This window comes from Eubalaena glacialis, chromosome 14 (assembly GCF_028564815.1).
Source record: "Eubalaena glacialis isolate mEubGla1 chromosome 14, mEubGla1.1.hap2.+ XY, whole genome shotgun sequence".
Lineage (NCBI taxonomy): Eukaryota > Metazoa > Chordata > Mammalia > Artiodactyla > Balaenidae > Eubalaena > Eubalaena glacialis.
The window spans coordinates 7,729,714-7,749,777 of record NC_083729.1 but is presented as its reverse complement, the minus strand read 5'-3'; the positions used below and the strand labels follow the sequence as shown (position 1 = coordinate 7,749,777).

Genomic DNA, 20,064 nt, shown 5'->3' with positions numbered 1-20,064 from the left:
CCCCACGCCGCCCAGGCGCCCCAGGAGGCCCTGAGATTCGGGTTCTTGCGTGCACTGCAGCGTCCTGGACTGGAACGGGGGTCGCTGCTCCTCGGCGCCGCGATGCAGGTCTCCAGCCTCAACGAAGTGAAGATTTACAGTCTCAGTTGCGGCAAGTCCCTTCCCGAGGTGAGTCACGTCGGGTCCTCCTCTTCGCGGGGCAGCCGCCCCTCTCCTCCTCCCTGTCCCTGGTAGTTTCCGCTGGGCCCGGGCCGGCCCCAGACTAGGGGAGGCCCAGAGCCCAGGGACGGTGCCTGGGGGAGCTGGTCGGTGCTGGGAGACGAGGACAGTGCTGTTACCGCGCCAGAACCTGGGCCGAGGGGTGATCAGGATTGATGAGTTGGCTTGAACTTTTTTGGGGTAAAGTTCTCTAGAACAGAGGAACTGTCCCTTTGAGCTTGTATAATGTTCACAGCCGCTGCCACACCGAGCAGGAAAACGTGGACAGATTGGTTGACAGATATTTCTCCCCCATTTTAATGCCCGCTCATCAGCTTTTCGTTGAATTCCTGTTATATGCCAAGTTCTAGAAATGCAGCAGTGAAGAGAAATGCAGACTTTGCGTCAGCAGCATTTATGATGTGGACGGCAGTATTTTTGAACCTTGCTGAACTTAACTTGATTTCGTTGAGTCTTAGGACATCAGAATTGGAAAGCGTTTGGAAAGTCAGCCATTCTCTTCCAATCTTTTCATGTTGAAAATATGCAAAAGATCCAGCGAGAGGAAGGGTGACTTGTCCAGAGCCATCCGCCTAGGCTCTGTAGCTTGGATGTTATTTCTCATAAGTGCTGGTCAGGCTGCTGTCGAAGCACTGCCAGTGAGAAGAAACTTTTGGCAGAAGTTCTTCCATTTTGAGACTGCTTGTTAGACAGTTGTTTTAAAACACGCCCCCTTTCTACATGCCGCTGTTGCTCTGAGTCCTGCCCTTGGAAATCAGAATAAGTGTAACTCTTCCTTGTGTCCGACCCTAAAAAGATTTGGAGCCAGTGATTAGATTCTTCTCAGAATTCATGTTAAATAACTCCTCGTTCTCCAGCTGTTTGTCACACAGCATGATCCTTCTCATTTTGTTCTTTGGTTCTGCACATTTGCTGAGACGTGAGTACCTGCAGGCAGCCCTGTTCTAAGTTTTGGGATACGTGATGAACCGGTCAGATAAGGTTCCCTGTTGGGGAAAAGGATAATAAGTAAGCAAATAGGACAACTTCAGATACTGAAAAGTGCTTTGAGTGCTGAGTGTCTATAAGAGAGCACTTGTGGATGAATTGTTTAGAGAAAGTGGTTTGGACTCAAGCCCTCAGGGAAGGCCCCTCTACAAGGGGGTAACATTTGAACAGAAACTTGGTTGATGAAAAGGATCGAGTCTTGTGAAGATGGGGGAAAGGAAGAGTTTTCCATACTGAGGGAACAGAAAGTGTCAGTGACCCACAATGGAAGGCACTTGGCACGTTGGAGAAACAGGAGAAGCACGGTTGTGGCTGTGGAATGCTGAGTGGGGCAAGAGGGTGGGGACAGCTGAGGCTGGAGAGGTGGGCCTTGTAGGCCAAGGCAGGAAGTTAGGGTTTTATTCTTAGTGCTGTTGGAAGCTGTTGCTGGGTTTCAGACTGGCTGCTCTCTGGTAAATTACTGCAGCTGGGGAGGGTGTGAGTGGGGATGAGTTAGGTGGTCCAACTGAGAGACTGGTGGCCCGGGCTAGGATGGTAGCAGAGGAGATGCTAAGACTGGGTCGGGTAAAGGAGGTGTTTTGGAGGTAGGCTAATGGGACTTGCTAAAGGGTTGGATAGTCGTAGGGAGTTGAGGTGAAGGAAAGAATCAAGAGAGAACTCTTAGGGTTTGGATCTGAATAACTGGGTACACGGTGTTGCTGATAACTGAAATGGAGAATTGAGCACATTGGGGGTCGGGGGAAGGTAGTGAGCAAAAGGCATCAAAAGTTTTATTTTTGATACTGAAGGTCTGATGTTCTAATAAACATCAGGTGGAAATGTTGAGTAAACAGGTATGTGTATCCTGTTAGGGAATCTCTCTGAATCGTCTTTTAAAGTAATTCTGACTTATCAACAAATTGCCTATTTTGCTTTACCTACTTCAAATGTAAGATCAAGCAGGGTTTGTTTTTTTTTTTTCTTTTCTTTTCTTTTGTTTTTTTTTCAACAATGGCGAGGTGCCTGTCCAGTGAGAGAATTAGGTCATCAGCATTTCCAGAGCTCTTTTGCTGGGTTTCTGGTTAAATTATTTGGCATTGGTAAAGTGACATTCTCTATCAGCTGTGATTTTATAGAACACAAAGAGGATGCCTGATATCAGTGACAACTTTCAGTTCTTTGGTGAACTTTTAAAACTTAGACTGATTCATTCCTGCCCCGTGCTGACTCTGTCTTGTGTGCTCTCCTGTAGTGCTGTCAGTTTGTACAGAAACTCCAGAGTGAACTGTTTTTCATCATTTTTCAACTGTTTTCCATCATCACTGTTGTAAGGAATGTCTGGCTCTTTTAGGTCCCAGGCTCCCATTTAGAAGGCAATCTCAGTCCCCTCCTCTTTGCCCCAAGCTCATGATGTGTGAGACCAGCTATTGAATGAACTGCCCCCTTCTTTAGCATAACCCCCTGAGAAGAGGAAATCGAATCCCCTATTAAAGGAGAAGCCCTTTGTTTTGCTTCTATTAGGTTGACGTAGAAGAATGTATCGAGTGCCCAGAAATATAGTTTAACATCACCTTTAATTGAAACATTTCTGCCTAAAATGAAATCAGAGCAGTGTAATCACAAGGACTAGCACAGACCTGTACATCAATGCCCTAAAGACAAGGGCAGGAGGAGAGCTCTGGCTCAGACTCAGGCCCTTCAAATGAGAGTGACACCTGTTCCAGTGTCGACACTGCCTCAGGCATCACACTTAGGGTCTTCAGGAGTGGGACTGCATGACCAGAGAGTCCTAAAGATTATAATGTCCTGTGTCTGACATGGGCTGTACATTGGGTTTGTGCTTTTAGAACTGACATCTGTTAATTTTTCTGTTGCTTTTCTCTGATTTCCTGAGGGTATGGTGTCTTAACCTCGTCATTATTGACATTTTGGGCTGGACAGTGCTTGTTGTACAGGCTGTCCTGTGCCTTGTAGGAGGTTTGGCAGCATCCCTGACCTCTACCCACTAGTTGCCAGGAGTGCCCACCCCTTCCCATTGTGGCAACCAAGTACGCTTTAAGAATTGCCAGATGCCCTTTGGAGGCAAAATTGCCCCTGGTTGTGAACCACTGCTTTAAGGTAATCGTAGTGATTAGTGCTTCATCATTGGCACCTGTTCATGCAGTGGACCTATGCTGCAAGCTAAAATAAGGTACAGGAATTACAGAACAAAATCTGGTGTCAGCGAATGGGACTTTTAAAAGTATCATTTCTTTATTATCAAGTGTCAGCTATTTGGTCAGTTATTTATCTAGGTTTATGTTTTGTAAAAAATATATTTCTTTAAGAAACTTTCTCCATTTAATGTTTGCTTTGTACAGTTTCACCTAAATGAAGTTCCATATGTTAGTTATAGCCCATAACATTTGAGGCTTTACTCCTTTCCCTTAGGCTGATTAGATGAACTAGTTTGCTCTTGTGTAAAATATGGAAGTTCTAAAAATTTACTGTCTAGTTTATGTAAATATATAACAGAAAAATCCATGTAACAGGATGTTAACAGTAGGGTTAGGATTACAGAGTACTTTCATTTTCTATGTTATATATTCCTGTAAAGTTTGAATTTTTTAATATGAGCATGTGTTATTTTTGTAAGCAGAGAAACAATTCAAGTAAATATGTTTTAAAATAAAGTCTCTTTTTTTCTTTAAGTGGCTTTCTGACAGGAAAAAGAGAGCACTTCAGAAGAAAGATGTCGGTGAGTATTATTTTTTTCATTTCAGCTACATTTGTGATCCACGTTATAATGCTTTTCTCATTTATTGTTATCCTGTTTAAGTGAAGGTTTACAAAAACACAGTGGAATTCAAGCAGTGGAAAATTTCCTGCCCTTTTCCTTCTTTTTTTTTTTTAAAAATTTTATTTATTTATTTATTTATGGCTCTGTTGGGTTTTTTTGTTGCTGTGCGTGGGCTTTCTCTAGTTGCGGCGAGCGGGGGCTACTCTTCTTTGCGGTGCGCGGGCTTCTCATTGCGGTGGCGTCTCTTGTTGGGGAGCACGGGCTCTAGGTGTGCGGGCTTCAGCAGTTGTGGCACGCGGGCTCAGTAGTTGTGGCGCATGGGCTTAGTTGCTCCACGGCAGGTGGGATCTTCCCGGACCAGGGCTTGAACCCGTGTCCCCTGCATTGGCAGGTGGATTCTTAACCACTGCGCCACCAGGGAAGCCCCCTTTTCCTTCTTAAGAAAACCTTTGTTGTGCTTGATACAGTCCCGTGGGTATGGGGTTTGATTTTACCTACTTAAGCACGAGTAAGTTAGCTTGTTACTGTTTCATGGATGATAGCAGAAGACGGAAGACTCCTGGGTCAGAGACAAGGGCTCCATTACTCAGGCGGCACAGCAGATAGCATGAGCACCAGCATGCTTCTGTCACCCCCCTGCCCAAGTTCACAGGGGCACTCAGTGTGGCCCAGATGGGTGCACTGCATGCAGTGGGTTTGTGTTGCAGCTGAGGAACACTGAACTTGAGAAGTCCACTGCCTTTACAGCAAGCAGTGAACAAGCATGCTCTTTGTCTAGAGGAGACTCACCTGTGGAGGTTCCCAGCTGCATAAATAATGCTGAGAAATGGCTTAGGTAAAGGAGTGGCCAGGGCCTTACAGTCTTGCCATACCCAGCAAGACCAATAGGAATGCACGCAGTCCTAGAAGGACTAGCTCTCCTAACAGTTCCATAATCACTTTGTTTTCCAGTGTATCATATCTTTTTCCATTTGTTAAATCCATTTGTCAGTTTTTGAGATATAGAGACAATGAACATTTTCTTTCTGAACAAAGTAATTTTACATACAGGACATATGAACATGAACATATGATCATTGTAGAAGATTTTGATTCTTTAAGTTATGACAGCAGGGAACGTAGGTTTGTAAGATCAGTTTTTAACTTAAATCATTTTGGACAAATTTTCATTAAATTTTCTCTATTACAACTTGTCATCGTTGAAAGATGATTAACTTCCCACATATTTTGTTCAAGTTATTTTCTGAAAATCAAAGACCTAAGATATTGAAAAGGTTTCTGGATGTGAGATAAATACCTCAAAGCAAGCATCTTGGAAAAGTAGGCTTTATATAAAATTAGAAAATTACAACCTTAAAGGAAAAGAATAATTGCTGCTTTCGCAATGCTTACTGATTTTGATTTCTTCTGATTCTCTCATTCCACTCCAGTGTGTAAGAAAACAGATTCAGATTACTTAGAGGAAAAAATTGTTCATTGACTCCTTTCCAGCCCATCTCAAAACTATCATGTGTCTTCCAAATTGAGTGGGCCACTCCTGCTCGGTTGGTTTAGTGAACAAGGCAGTAATGTGCCAAAGAGTCATACACGGTCCTTACGGTGGGCACATTGTTACAATTAGCAGCCAGCAAGAATCCACACTTTCTTGTTGCAGGGAACCAGTTTTTGTGAGAGTACGTTTAAGTGTTTTGACCCAGAGAGATTGCTCTAAGGCTTCCTCTAGCCTGGATCTTCTTGGCCGCAGATCAGTGCTGCCACAAAGAGGCAAAAGTCAGCTTGGTAGCAGCTTCTTATATAAACTTAAGATTTTAAAGGTTTAGACTTGTTATTATTTAGGAGAAAAAATGGTAAAGATTTTTGTCTTAGCCATGATCCATGATTGAATAACAATAGTGGTTTAATGTTTATTCTGTTCCCCCTTTATCCCGGGCTTGAAACTGGATGTTTGATGCACTATTATGGACATTTTTTTTTCCAATTAACGATGACACTTTTTCCTTTTTGAAAAATAAAAATAAAATACTTAGTTTAGAAAAATAAGGTATGAGCTAAGAGAAAAGCTTGCTGTGTCATGGGCGGGGCTGTGTCCGCGCGCCTTCCCAAGGCTGGGAAGCACTGAGGCGTTGCCGTTGGTAGTGACCGCTCTGAATACTGTCTTCCTGGACACAGAGTAAGCACGTGGCGGTTAAACCAGTTATTTATCTTCTTTCTTTGTAGATGTCCGTAGGAGAATTGAACTTATTCAGGATTTTGAAATGCCTACTGTTTGTACCACTATTAAGGTATCAAAAGATGGACAGTATATTTTAGCAACCGGTAAGCATCTTTTTGGTTATGATTTACATATACTTCGTAGCAGGAAGTGCTATGGTGGGAAAGGTCACTTTTTAAAAATTACCTTGACATTTTATTATTAAAAAATTTCAAACATATAGAAATATTGAAAAAACTGTATAGTGAACAGCCTGTCACCTGGATTCTTGAATAGTTTGCTGTATTTGCTTCACCACATATCTGTCTGTCCATCTTTCTGCCATCCATCAATCCATCTTGTTTTTTGATGCATTTCAGAGTAAGTTGCAGGTATTAGTATACTTCACCCCTAAATACCTCAGTGTGTACATCATTAACTAGAGTTCAGTATTTGTTTATGGTTTTTTTTTTAAAGATAAATTTGTGTAAGTACATTGATGAGTTTGGACAAATGCATACGCCTGTGTAGCCCAAACCCCTACCAAGATACAAAACATTCTTTCATCCAGAGCATTCCGTTATGCCCCTCACAGTCAATCCCTGCTCCCACCCATGTGTAGCCAGCCACTGCTGTGATTTATTTTTTCACCACAGACAGGTATAGCCTGTTTTAAATGGACTTCATGTAAGTGCAGTCATACACTATGTACTTTTTTTGTGTAAGACTTATTTCATCTAGGACTTCATATTTCAGATTCATTCATGTCATTATATGTGTCAGTAATGTGTTCTATTTTTATTAGCAAATGGTATTTCCTTATGGGAATATGCCACACCTTGTTAATTTATTCTTCATTTGGTGGACATCTGGGCTATTTTCATTCTTCGACTGTTACTGGTAAAGCATTATGAACCATCTTGTACAAGTCTGTTTTGAGGACATTGCTGGGTCATAGGGTAGGTATATATTTAGTTAGATAAGAAACTGCCAGATGGTTTTCCAAAGTAGTCAGATCATTTTGTACTCCCACCAACAGTGAATGATAGGAAAGGTCATTTTTATCATAATGATTTTCTCTATCATATACTAGTATTTTTTATGTCACTAAGATTTTATGTTAGCAGTACTCATCAGTATCAAAAAGTCATCAAATATAGGGAACTTTTAATATATTATAAGTTAGAACAGCATTACCCAACCTGTTTTTGGTTGTGATTTTGCTACATATATCCTGGGTATTGTCCACTTACATTTTTTTTGTTGGCTTAACATTATCCATCTATATCTCTTTTCCAACCACTTTCTTATTTGACAACTTTTATACATCCACGTGCTAGTCTCTTTTGTTCTGTGTCAATGGTTGTCTCATTACTAACACTATCCACATTTTTTAGCGTCCAGTTTTATGTTCAGAATCTAGATTATAATTATAGATTATATATAACATATATATTATATATAGAGTATGTGTGTGTATATATACTATACTATATACTATTTTTAAATGAGATCTTGGGCTTTGATCCATGCCAGAAAACATAGGACTACTTCATTCCTTTCTTTTAAAAATATCCTTAGTGGTTTTAAAAGTCAATCTTTTTCTTTTCATGATAAACTTATAAAAAATGCAAACATTATAGAAATACATAAGATAAAATGTGAAAGGCCCTAAGATGGCACTAAAATATACAAAATATCACTGTGCTTATTCCTCCATCTTCTTTCTGTACAGAGTACTAACATTGTCATTGTTGAGGTTTACAAAAGCCAGATCACAGTATAAGCGCCACTCTGCAGCCCTCACTGCACCCGCTGTACTCACTCTCCCTTTCACTTTGTAATATGTTTTGGCAGCTTTCCATGTCAGGAGTTACAGGTCTGCGTCATCCTCTTTATAACCTTTATAATGATTTACCATCATTTATTTAACCGTTTCCCTATCAGTGGACATTTAATTTGCTTTCAATTTTTGGCCATCAGTAAATAATGCTGCAGTGAACATTCTTCATGTCTTTGGTACACTTATGGGTGTGTTTCTGTAGAATAAATTTGTATAAGTTGAAATACAGATACAAGGTGTATGAGCATCATATATTTTACAGATATTGCCAGATTGTCCTCCAAAGAATTTGTAACAATTTATACTTATCACCAAAGTATGAGAGAACTTTTTTTGAACAGCAACCTCAATACAGATACTAACCATTTTTTCATCTTTGCCATTTGATAGACAAAAACTAATTTTTTTTGAATTTGTTTTTTGAATTTTATTTTATTTTTTTATACAGCAGGTTCTTATTATTTATCTATTTTATAAATATTGACAAAAACTATTTTTTAAAAAATCTACTTTGTTAGATTATTTGTGAAGTTGATTAGCTATTTGTATTTCATACACAGGTTTATACATTTTCTGTGTCTTGCTTGTTTATATCCTTTGTTCATTTTTCCCTTGGAATGTTGGAGAGGTCTGCTTTTTTTTTTTAATATCTTTATTAGCGTATAATTGCTTTACAGTGTTGTGTTAGTTTCTGCTGTACAACCAAGTGAATCAGCCATATGCATACATATGTCCCCATATCCCCTCCCTTTTGAGCCTCCCTCCCACCCTCCTTATCCCACGCCTCTAGATTGTCACAAAGCATCAAGCTGATCTCCCTGTGCTATGCAACAGCTTCCCACTAGCCATCCATTTTAGGAGAGGGCTGCTTTTAAATTCTTTTTGTTTGATGTGCTTATAATGAATCTTACTTACCTCTAAACAAAAAGTATACTCAACATATGTGCAGGATATTGATAATGAAAAGTATGTCCTTTAGGTTTTACATCACATTAAATTTTTTTATAGGAACATATAAACCTCGAGTTCGATGTTATGACACCTATCAATTATCCTTGAAGTTTGAAAGGTGTTTAGATTCAGAAGGTAAGAGGTTATATTTGAAATCACAAAAAGAGTTTTTATATTTGGCTGCTTTTCTGCTTTTTGAAATGGGCATGGGTTGTGTATCAGTTTTCTGTGCTGTGTAACAAATTGCAATAAATGTGGCAGCTTAAAAAAGATTCATTTATTAGCTCATAGCTCTGTAGGTAAAGTCCGTCCAGGCTTTCCTGTGTTCTGTGCTCAGGGCTGACCTCAAGGTGTCAGCCAGGTGGGACTCTTCCAGAGGCCCTGGGCAAGACCCCTTTTCAAACATACAGGATGTTGGCAGAATGCAGTTTGTTTTGGTTGTAGGGCTAGGGACCCCTTTGCTGCTGGCTGTCAGCCTGGGGCCATGCTCAGCTTCTGGAGACCCCTGCATTCCTCCTCACCTGGCCCCCTCCTCCTTCAAGCCAGCAGCAGCGCATTGGATCCTTCTTGTGCTGTGAATCTCTCTGACTACCCCTCTGCCGCCAGCTGGAGAAAACTCTGCTTTGAAAGGGCTCGTGTGATTATAAATCTCTCCTTTGCCATAGAACGTGATGTAATCACAAGAGCGGTGTCTCCTCACGTTGACAGCGTCCACCCACACTCTCCGGAGGAGGGGACTGTCCCGGGGGGAAGGTCAGTGGGGTCATTCTTAGAATTCTGCCTGGCACAGGGCACAGGTTGAAATGGGAGAGTTCAGGTATTTTTGTCAGGTGGTGGCCCCATGTTTGAGATTGAGGGAAAAGAAGTTAATGGGATATGTATTCTCTTAACTTGTTTCGCTGTCTTCTTTTTAAAAAACAGGACAAACTCCATGTGCCGCTAATAATAACTGTTTTCATTCTTTATTTTCATTTAGCAGGTATACTGTGAATGAGTAAAAAGTTACTGTTACCTTTTTTAAAGCAAAACGTTTTGAGTTTTTAATGTTTGTTGTTTTACTTTGAACATCTCAGAAAAACTGTGACAAAATTTAGAAGTCATTATGTTTTGTAAATTTATTATTTAATTTGCTTCAGTTCTGTAGAAAATCTAGCTGATCTGTATAAAGAAACTATAAAGCTTTTAATTTTCCATTTGGTGTTTTGGGGGACAATATAACATGGAAACTTTGTTCTTGTGTTATGTAGGTGCAAAAAAAGGAAGAAAACCCCAGCATTTGTATATAGTATTTGTGTTGCGTTAGAATCTTTGCATCAAGTTTGTATTTTTATTAAAAAAGTGGACTGATAATTGTATTTTTCCTACTATTTCTTATTTTTCAGTTGTCACCTTTGAAACTTTGTCTGATGACTATTCAAAGGTACGCTTTATAGCATTGGTTTTTACTGCCCGTCCTCAAGAAGTGAATGAGTGGGATTTGTTTTTACGATAAGTGTTTTTATGATGTTTCCATTGTTAAATTTAAAATGGCTGTATAGTAAAATAAAACCTATTGTTTTCTATTAATATATATTTAGTTTGTCACATGTATGTGACAACCGGGATAGAGATAGCCTTTGGCCAGTCTAATATCGAAATAAGTTTTCCATAGCATGTATGAATGAAACATTTTCTATATTTTTAAGAATTGGTAGCAGTCATCTTTTTAGACCATCTTATGTTCTAGATGTGTGATTTTCATTATTGCATTTATTATTTTCGTTTTCTTATTCATATGTGAAAAGTACAGTAGCAGTGTTGTACGTTTAATTCTCTTAACCCTGCAAATAAGTGGTTGTGCATATACTGAAACAGTTCAAGACACAGCTAATATATTTATGTTTCCTTTTCTTTCTTTTTTGGTGCCATTAGTGCATCTTTCAACTCTTGTAGTAATTTTCAACAGTTACAAGATTGTCAGTAAAAGTGCCTTATTCAATTTAAAATGAAAAACTTTTACAGATGTCATCATGAAGGAAAATTGAATTTTCAGAGCTGACATGCTTTCTATGTTGTCTTCAGTTCTGGAAACTATGGAGTACAGTTTATCCTTTTGCCTGTGGTAGCCGTTTATCATGTTTTGGGACTTGTAATTTTATAGTATATTTTCTCTAGATATTGATAAATTTGCTTTTAAATACCATCTGCAGATTTTTAAGATACCTTTGTAATACGTTAAAGTTAAATTTATACAAGGAGTCTATCAAACTCTGTGTGATAATAGTGAGATTTTTAAAATGTGTTCTTAAGTAAAATAGGAAATGACTCACTGAGGTTACTGAGCAGTGCTCTTCATTACAAAGTGCTGGTGCCAGATAAATGAAGGGCATTTGAATTAAGTCTTTCAGTTAGAAGATAAAGTTTGCCAAAAAACCTATCTAAGATGCAGGAAGGCATTAAGTAACTAATGGAGAGGTTTGATTCTTTTTTTTTTTTTTAATTAAAAAAATTTTTTTTTTTATTTTTGGCTGTGTTGGGTCTTCGTTTCTGTGCGAGGGCTTTCTCTAGTTGTGACAAGCGGGGGCCACTCTTCATCGCGGTGCGCGGGCCTATCACTGCCACGGCCTCTCTTGTTGCGGAGCACAAGCTCCAGACGCGCAGGCTCAGTAGTTGTGGCTCACGGGCCTAGTCGCTCCGCGGCATGTGGGATCCTCCCAGACCAGGGCTCGAACCCGTGTCCCCTGCATTGGCAGGCAGATTCTCAACCACTGCGCCACCAGGGAAGCCCGAGAGGTTTGATTCTTAAACACATTTCTTAACCATGATGGCGAGTTGTGTTTATACACATGCGTTTACAGAGAGCAAGAAGGAGGATGAGAGAGATCAGAGATTTTCTTGCTTTGCCGGTTTCGTGATGATGATGAAATAAATACTTTAACCTAAGCAAACTAATTTTCTTGTTTCATTTTCAGATTGTCTTCCTGCATAATGATAGATACATCGAATTTCATTCACAATCAGGTTTCTACTACAAAACCAGAATACCAAAGTTTGGGAGAGATTTTTCTTACCATTATCCATCCTGTGACTTGTACTTTGTTGGCGCAAGGTATTGGGATCTAATCACCCTTTGTTTTCTCCTTTCCACCTCCCCAAGCAACTTCTGTTCTTAAAATTGAGGAGAGGGATTAAAAGAAGAATAAGACATTATCCCTGCCTTATGGTTGCTCAAAGAGTGTAGTTCCAAAGTGACTGGCTCATTTAGGAATTACATCCTTGACTTCTATTAGCATGGTGCTCTAAATCTAGAGAGACATGGGTGACCCAGTAGTGTAGCAGTGGTGTGAAGTCAGTATCTTAGCCCCATTGCATGCATTTTAAAACTTTTATTCTTAAATGCTACCTTCTTTATGATTATAAAAATAATACATATCCATTTTAAAAAATTGGGAAAATATAAAAAAGAATAAAGAAGAAAAAAAAATCACCCATAATTATGCCACTCAGAGGAAACCCTTATTAGTATTTTATTGTTATTTCATTGTAGTCTTATATACATACACTTACAGATACATTTTGGATCTTGTATTCTCTGTGTTATTTGTAAATAATATTCTACTTAATGACTTCATAATATTTCCTCGGCACATGGGTAGTTTAAATCACTTTTATGCATGAACAAACTTACAAGTAAGGTGGTTATCTTTTAGGTTTAGAATACATTTTTGTATCAGTTTTACAAAGGGAAGTGATGCTTTATGACAGATACATGTTTCTAAAAATTATATTTATTTGAAGAAACGTTCATTGTAGTTTACTGGATTTTTTACTTTATTCATTGTTTGGCAGCTCTGAAGTTTATAGATTAAACTTGGAACAAGGACGGTTCCTGAATCCTCTACAGACTGATGCTGCGTGAGTGTTTTGTTATAAGAATCCTGCTGTATTTATTTTGGCCAGGAGATGAAGCCAGACGCCCAATTTGTTGTCACATGACATGTGTTGCATTTAAGCAGAGCTCTGGGCAACTTAGGTAAAAGAGTAACATTAAATTTTTTCTCACACAAAAAATTCACTAAAAGACCTGGTGATGTTGTAAAATTTAAAAAAAATTTTTTTTAATATATGTGAAGAGTTTTTAACTCACTCCAGAAATTCAGTTACTGTTTTTTGCTGTGTTCTTTAAATTTTCATTTATGATTTAGTTTTGTGATATTTTCTTTTATAGAGAAATTTTGAAATAACTTGGAGTACTATTTTTTAATTTTTTTTTTTATGCTTTTGCTGGCAGACATTTAAGATTTTTTCACGTTTTCTTTTCATCATATGTTATGGTCTGTACTTTTGTTTTATTCATAGAGAAATCCTTTAGGAATGAATCTGTCATAATAGGATTAATACTGAGTAATAGCAACAACAGCAGTAGTGAAAGCACTTACTATGTGCCAAGCATTATTCAGGATTTTATATATATTCACTCATTTGAAACTTATAACAAATTTTTACAGTATAGGTACTATGTTATCTCCATTTTACAGATAGGGCAGCTGAGACTCAGAGAGGGTAAGTAGCTTGTTTAAGTTCACACAGCTAGTATAGAGTGGAAGCTGGATTACTTCTCACCTATGTATATAATGAGCTTGTTGGATTTTCCTTATTGCTTTGAAAGGGATTTTTAAAGGTTGGAAGAACAGGTAGTGATAAAAACCAGGTAAACTCTGGGTTTCTTTTTTTTTTTTTCCACCTTGATTTGAAATACTCTTCTTTTCTTTTTTTTTTTTAATTTTTTTTATTTATGGCTGTGTTGGGTCTTCGTTTCTGTGCGAGGGCTTTCTCTAGTTGCGGCAAGCGGGGGCCACCCTTCATTGCGGTGCGCGGGCCTCTCACTATCGTGGCTTCTCTTGTTGCGGAGCACAGGCTCCAGACGCGCAGGCTCAGCAATTGTGGCTCACGGGCCTAGTCGCTCCGCGGCACGTGCGATCTTCCCAGACTAGGGCTCGAACCCGTGTCCCCTGCATTGGCAGGCAGAGTCTCAACCACTGCGCCACCAGGGAAGCCCCTCTTATTTTCTTTAAAAAGAAATTATAGTAATGTCATGATGCATCCTTGAATAATAAAAAGTTATCTGCTCTTTAGTAGCAGAATTTCCTGTTTATAATAACAACTTTTATTTGAGTGTCTCATAAACTCTAGACGCTGTGCTGAACATGTAGTTTTTTCATTTAATCCTCACAACCACCATATGAGGTTGGTGAATACCATTTTGCAGGAAAAGAAAGCGAGCCTAGATCAGTGTACTCAACAAGCGGGTCAAGTCTCAGGATTGGTGTAATGATAGCCTGTGTTCTTTTTGCTTTGGGAGAAAATATATTGGGAAATGTGTTCTCGCGATGGTGGAATAGTGTTTTTGAAGAATGCCCTTCCTTGTCTCGTCCCCTGGCAGATAGAGTGTCACCCTGGGGTCTGAAACTGCGGGGACTGTGTACAATGCACTGGCCTCTTTGATGCCTCGGTGCTTCGCATATGCAGATGAGCGATAGAATCTGCTGCGACCTTCTGCACAGCATTGGGTTTACTGTTTGTTTAGAAAGTTTATTGAGTGTCTGTCGTCCCCGCCCCCCGCAAAAGTAGATGCTAAAACTCTCTCCCTTACCGCTTTACTATTTTAGGGAGAATAATGTTTGTGACGTAAATTCAGCGCATGGCTTATTTGCCACAGGAACAATAGAGGTAAGCGTACGTTGACTTAATTTTTTAGAACATTTGCTCTATATTTGATAACGAATGGAGTTTTATTTAAAGACAGCGTTGCTTGGTTCCTAAGAGCAGGGTGCTAATGAAGCCACAAGCCACTGGCTTGCTCTTCGTATGGACCGTGGGTCACGTTCCACAGAGATGCAGCTGTGCCGTTGCTGCAGACCGTGCCCCTTGTGCGTTGATTTGGTCTGCGAGGGCCGTCATCGTCGGGGGTGAGACTTGAAGTTGCTGCTGAATTGCCAGCTCCAGTGTGATTGCCACTCTTGTTCTTAACAGGAGGCAGTCCCAGCTCTCTGCTGCTTGTCAGTTTTATGACTGACTTTCCCTGAGGCTTGTTTTTCCCGTCAGTGAAATGGAGATGATAATACTTACCTTGGCAACTCTATAGAGGTGCTGTGCTGGTGAGAATCACATGAAAGAACCTATTAGAAAACATTATAAACTGGAAAGGTATATAGGGTTGTGATTTGGACATCCTCTACAGTAGCATTCAATAAATGCACAACATTTTCATTTTAAACTACAGCACCTTTGAATCAGTGTCCTTCATGATTACCAGAAGTTTTTCTAGACTTGCATTTTTAATTACCATATTGTTAAATACTCATAATAAAAAAAAGGTAAAAATGTCAAAAAAACGTATTATTAAAAAAGTACCCTTCTGTGCCTTCCAGTTTTACCAAATCCTCATACACCCTAGGTAACTCTTTAATGGCTTGCAGTATTCTCCTTTTTTTTTTTTGTTTTTCTATGTATGTGCAGGTATGCATATGTGTTAGTAACATGGTTTTAAAAGTTTTTCACAAAATTGAAATTATACCATGGTTCTTCATTTGCTTTTTTTTTTTTTTAATGTAATGGTATATAATGTACGTCTTTATACATTGGTACTTGTAATTACTTATAAATCTAAAGTAATTTTTTAAAAATTAATTAATTTATTTTTGGCTGCATTGGGCCTTTGTTGCTGCACATGGGCTTTCTCTAGTTGTGGCGAGCGGGGGCTGCTCTTTGTTGCGGTGTGTGGGCCTCTCATTGCAGTGGCTTCTCTTGTTGTGAAACACGGGCTCTAGGCTCATGGGCTTCAGTAGCTGTGGCTCGCAGGCTCTAGCGCGCAGGCTCAGTAGTTGTGGCACATGGGCTTAGTTGCTCCGCGGCATGTGGGATCTTCCCGGACCAGGGCTCGAACCCGAGTCTCCTGCATTGGCTGGTGGATTCTTAACCGCTGCGCCACCAGGGAAGCCCCTAAAGTAATTTTTTTAAACTGATGGATAGGATTCCATTGTTTGAATGTACTGTAGTTTATTAAACCAATCCATCTGGATGAAATTTAGGTTTCTTTACTCAAATTATTTTTATGTTAAAAGATTAAAATTTGAAATGGAACACATGAGGTTGATTTAATAGAAACATATAAAACTATGTTGACAGTTAATAAATTAATTAAAAATTAATTAATTTATTATTTTTGGCTGTGTTGGGTCTTTGTTGCTGCATGCGGGCTTTCTCTAGCTGCAGCGAGCGGGGGCTACTCTTCATTGCGGCGAGCAGGCTTCTCATTGCAGTGGCTTCTCTTTGTTGCGGAGCACGTGCTCTAGGTGCTTGGGCTTCAGTAGTTGTGGCGCGTGGGTTCAGTAGTTGTGGCTCGCGGGCTCTAGAGCGTAGGCTCAGGAGTTTTGGCGCACGGGCTTAGTTGCTCCGCGGCATGTGGGATCTTCCCGGACCAGGGCTCGAACCCGTGTCCCCTGCATTGGCAGGCGGATTCTTAATCACTGCGCCACCAGGGAAGTCCTCATTTTTATATTATTTGTTGGATTTTGATTTCTTCTGTGATAGTTATTGTAGTACATATATTGAACATTTATCATTGATACAATAATATTTACAAATTTATATTTTCCCAGTTATACCAAAATGTCTTTCATAACTCCTCTCCCCTCTACCACACCAACCAAATCAAGGTCCATTCAAGGATCATGCATCACATTTTGCACTTGTTTTTCTTAACCATCCTTTTCTTCTTTTAAATTATAAAAGAAATGCAGCTAATGATAAAACATTTAACAGTACTAAAAAGGGTATAAGTAAAAAGTTTGAAAAAGTTAAATTCTTATTCCCCACGAGATAATCAGTGTTAATGAGGCTTTTTTTTTGGTATTTGTCTAAAAATTTTCTAGTATTTAAAATGACTGTGTTTTGTTTGTTTAGGGCCGAGTGGAGTGCTGGGACCCGAGGACGCGTGGCAGGGTTGGCCTGTTGGATTGCGCCTTAAGTAGCGTCACAGCTGATTCAGAGTAAGTGGGAGTGAAGTCGCCGTTTAAATACTCATCAGCTTCTGATTTAAACAAACGTATCAACACTAAATTAAAATCAGTTGCTAAAGGATGACGCTCTTAAAACATGTTTATCTGAGGTTGTGGTTTTGTGATTGTTTTATGTAAAAATCCTTTCCTGTGAAAGCTCACTAAGTGGGGAAGCCAGATGGAATTCCTTGTTTATTTAGTTGCCGTGGAATTTTGTTAAAACAAATACACTGCAGGAATTTGTATTTCCCATTCTGTAGGATATGGTGGTGGAACCAGGAGTCCACCACTCCATTTAACAAACAAAAATATGTGCTTTGTGTTCTAAGGTAGAGGGAAGCAATGTTTTTGATATTTTCTTGTTCCTATTTGGCCATTCCTACACTTAAAATAATTGGAAAAGTAAATCACAGTTGGGGGATGAAAACCTCTAAAGCTTGAATTAAGTAATACCTATAAGCCCCCTGTCCTTTTCCCACTCACAAGAGTACTTACTGTTACACTGCTTGGTACGTATGTTTTCAGACATTTTTTTTTTTTTGGCCTTGACTCATGGCTTGCGGGATCTTACTGCACCAACCAGGGATCGAACCCGGGCCCCCGGCAGTGAAAGTTCTGAGTCCTAACCACTGGACCTCCAGGGAATTCCCTTCAGACATTTTTCTGTGCTCATATTAACACGTGCAGATTATCACTCTGTCAGATCCTTGACATGGGATTAGTTGCTGTAATCAGCTCGGAACGCCCCTTCTCTGGGGTCTTGTTATTCATGGAAATGTCATTTTACCTTGTCTTTTCAGTTGGTCAGACATTTATCTACAGTCATGTCACACGGGAGGTGGAGTGTTAGATGGGTGGGCTAAGAGAGACTAACTCTAAATTTATTGTAGAATTTTGTGTGATTGCGTTTTTCTGGGGGAGAGAAGAAGAAATATAGTTCTTTCTTTTGAAAAAATCAGCTTTGTAAAGCATTCTTGACCTAGGAAAAAAAGCTAAGAATCACTGAATGGAAAGATGTCTGTTTCTAATGTATACATTTTTCCCTCTGTCATAAGTAAAGAAAAAATTTTTTCCTTCTTTTAATTACGACATTGAAAGTGAGTATAGGAAATTTTTTTCCTGAGTATTGTTACTGAGTTTTATTAAAGTAATACTAATGAATAACTTCCTTAGTCATGGTATGGAATATAGTATATTAAACAATCTAAAAATGGAAAACTCATTCTACATTTGATTTTTCGTTTTGTTTTGGAATTACTTCGACATTTTTATTGTGAAAAGTACACATACAGAAAAACTCATAAAACATTAATGTGCAGATTACTGAATTATGAGTCTCTACATTTGTTAATAGAATAAAGCAACGGAAAATGCTTATTAGTATTCGTCAAATAGGTATGAAAGAAAATGAATCAGAAACTTGTTTATTCTTAGAAAGTAGAAAATCAGGTTTAAGTGAAAGATATTTACTCACTTTCTAGGAAGCAAAGAGGTTAATTTTCTCTTACCCTTCAGCATTAACTTGTGTTTGAATTAGAATAAAGAGACTTGTGTACAAACCCTGTCATTAATTGTTTCATCTTGAAAAGTCATTTAAGAAAACAGGCCAGCAGGAGTTATTTGCAGTATGTCTTAAGGTTATTTCTACTTTAGTGACTACAATAGAAGTACCATTATACAAAATTTAAGGAAGGGATGTTAAAAAATAATCTTAACTGTGGTCTCTAGAAACACGGGAGTATTTTTTCTTTTTTTAATAGAATATTGATTCACAAACATTTTTGGTGGCCTCTTTTGTCCTTAGGGGTGAGGCATTTTTCAGCTGTCATGATGGAGGTTATTTTATTGATTAAAAATTTTTTTTTTATTTTGTAAAGATGATTTGTACTTAGTGTAAAAAGATACTAAGCAGTTTCAAAAATGCACAAAAGAACGTAAAAATGACTTCTGCGTATATACAGGCAGGTCTAATTTAAGTAACAGACCACTCTTCGTGCATGAAGGATGCTTATAGTTTTTCACTAGTACACATCTATTTACAGTTTTATGATTATTTCCTGAGGGAAAATATCAAGAGCTTGAACAGCATACATGTTCTTAAGGCTTTTGGTACCCATTGCTAAATTGCCTGACAGAAAAGGTAACATCAGTTTAAAGGTCTACCTACGTGTACAGAGTGCACATTCTCCCACCTTCCATAGCCCAAGGTGTTAATCCCGTTATAATAATACTAAGATGTCAGAAAGAGCCCGGGATATCGAATCAAAATACAGCTTGGTAGAAATAATAGCTAACAGTACTTTCTATTTGCCAGGTAGTGTTCTAAGTTCTCTACATATATTAACTTATTTAATAAAACAACAACAGTCTTTAATGCAGGTACTGTTTTGTATTTATTTTACAGATGAGGAAGTGATAGCCTTTAAGAATTATGTGGCAGAAGCATATTTATTTCTAGGGAAAGATGTTCCAAATACGCTGTTAAGTGGAAAAGCAAATCATACAGTTCCCTATAGTTTCATCACATTTTCATAAGAAAAACAGTGAACTTACGTGTACAGTCATAGGGACGAAATCTGGATATGTTACAAAGTGTTAAAAGTAGCTCTGCCTGCTGATTCAGCTTCAGGTGATTTTATTTATGAATTTTTTTATGCTTAGCTTTATTTATTTATTTATTTTTTTTTAAGTTTAATTCTTTTTTTTTTTTAATTATTGATTTTCTTTTATCTCTTTTAAATTTTATTTATTTATTTATGGCTGTGTTGGGTCTTCGTTTCTGTGCTAGGGCTTTCTCCAGTTGTGGCAAGTGGGGGCCACTCTTCATCGCAGTGCGCGGGCCTCTCGCTATCGCGGCCTCTCTCGTTGCGGAGCACAGGCTCCAGACGCGCAGGCTCAGTAATTGTGGCTCACGGGCCCAGCCGCTCCGCGGCATGTGGGATCTTCCGGGACCAGGGCTCGAACCCGTGTCCCCTGCATTGGCAGGCGGATTCTTAACCACTGCGCCACCAGGGAAGCCCCTATTTTTTTCCTACACAAACATTATAAGCCGTCACCCTCTGTTATTTGACGTAGG

The 20,064-nt window shown here is 38.9% G+C and overlaps 1 protein-coding gene across 1 annotated transcript in view; it reads left to right on the top strand.

The window, feature by feature from the left end:
- The first annotated feature begins 8 nt into the window (after nt 1–8).
- NOL10 (nucleolar protein 10) overlaps nt 9–20,064 on the top strand; it is an 85,133-nt gene continuing 65,077 nt past the window's right edge. The window contains exons 1-9 of the mRNA XM_061210584.1: nt 9–168; nt 3,877–3,922; nt 6,182–6,280; nt 9,007–9,084; nt 10,332–10,369; nt 11,901–12,037; nt 12,778–12,843; nt 14,598–14,658; nt 16,894–16,979. Coding sequence (XP_061066567.1) covers nt 103–168; nt 3,877–3,922; nt 6,182–6,280; nt 9,007–9,084; nt 10,332–10,369; nt 11,901–12,037; nt 12,778–12,843; nt 14,598–14,658; nt 16,894–16,979 — 677 coding nt within the window. The 5' untranslated portion in view covers nt 9–102. The remainder of the gene's footprint in view (nt 169–3,876; nt 3,923–6,181; nt 6,281–9,006; nt 9,085–10,331; nt 10,370–11,900; nt 12,038–12,777; nt 12,844–14,597; nt 14,659–16,893; nt 16,980–20,064) is intronic.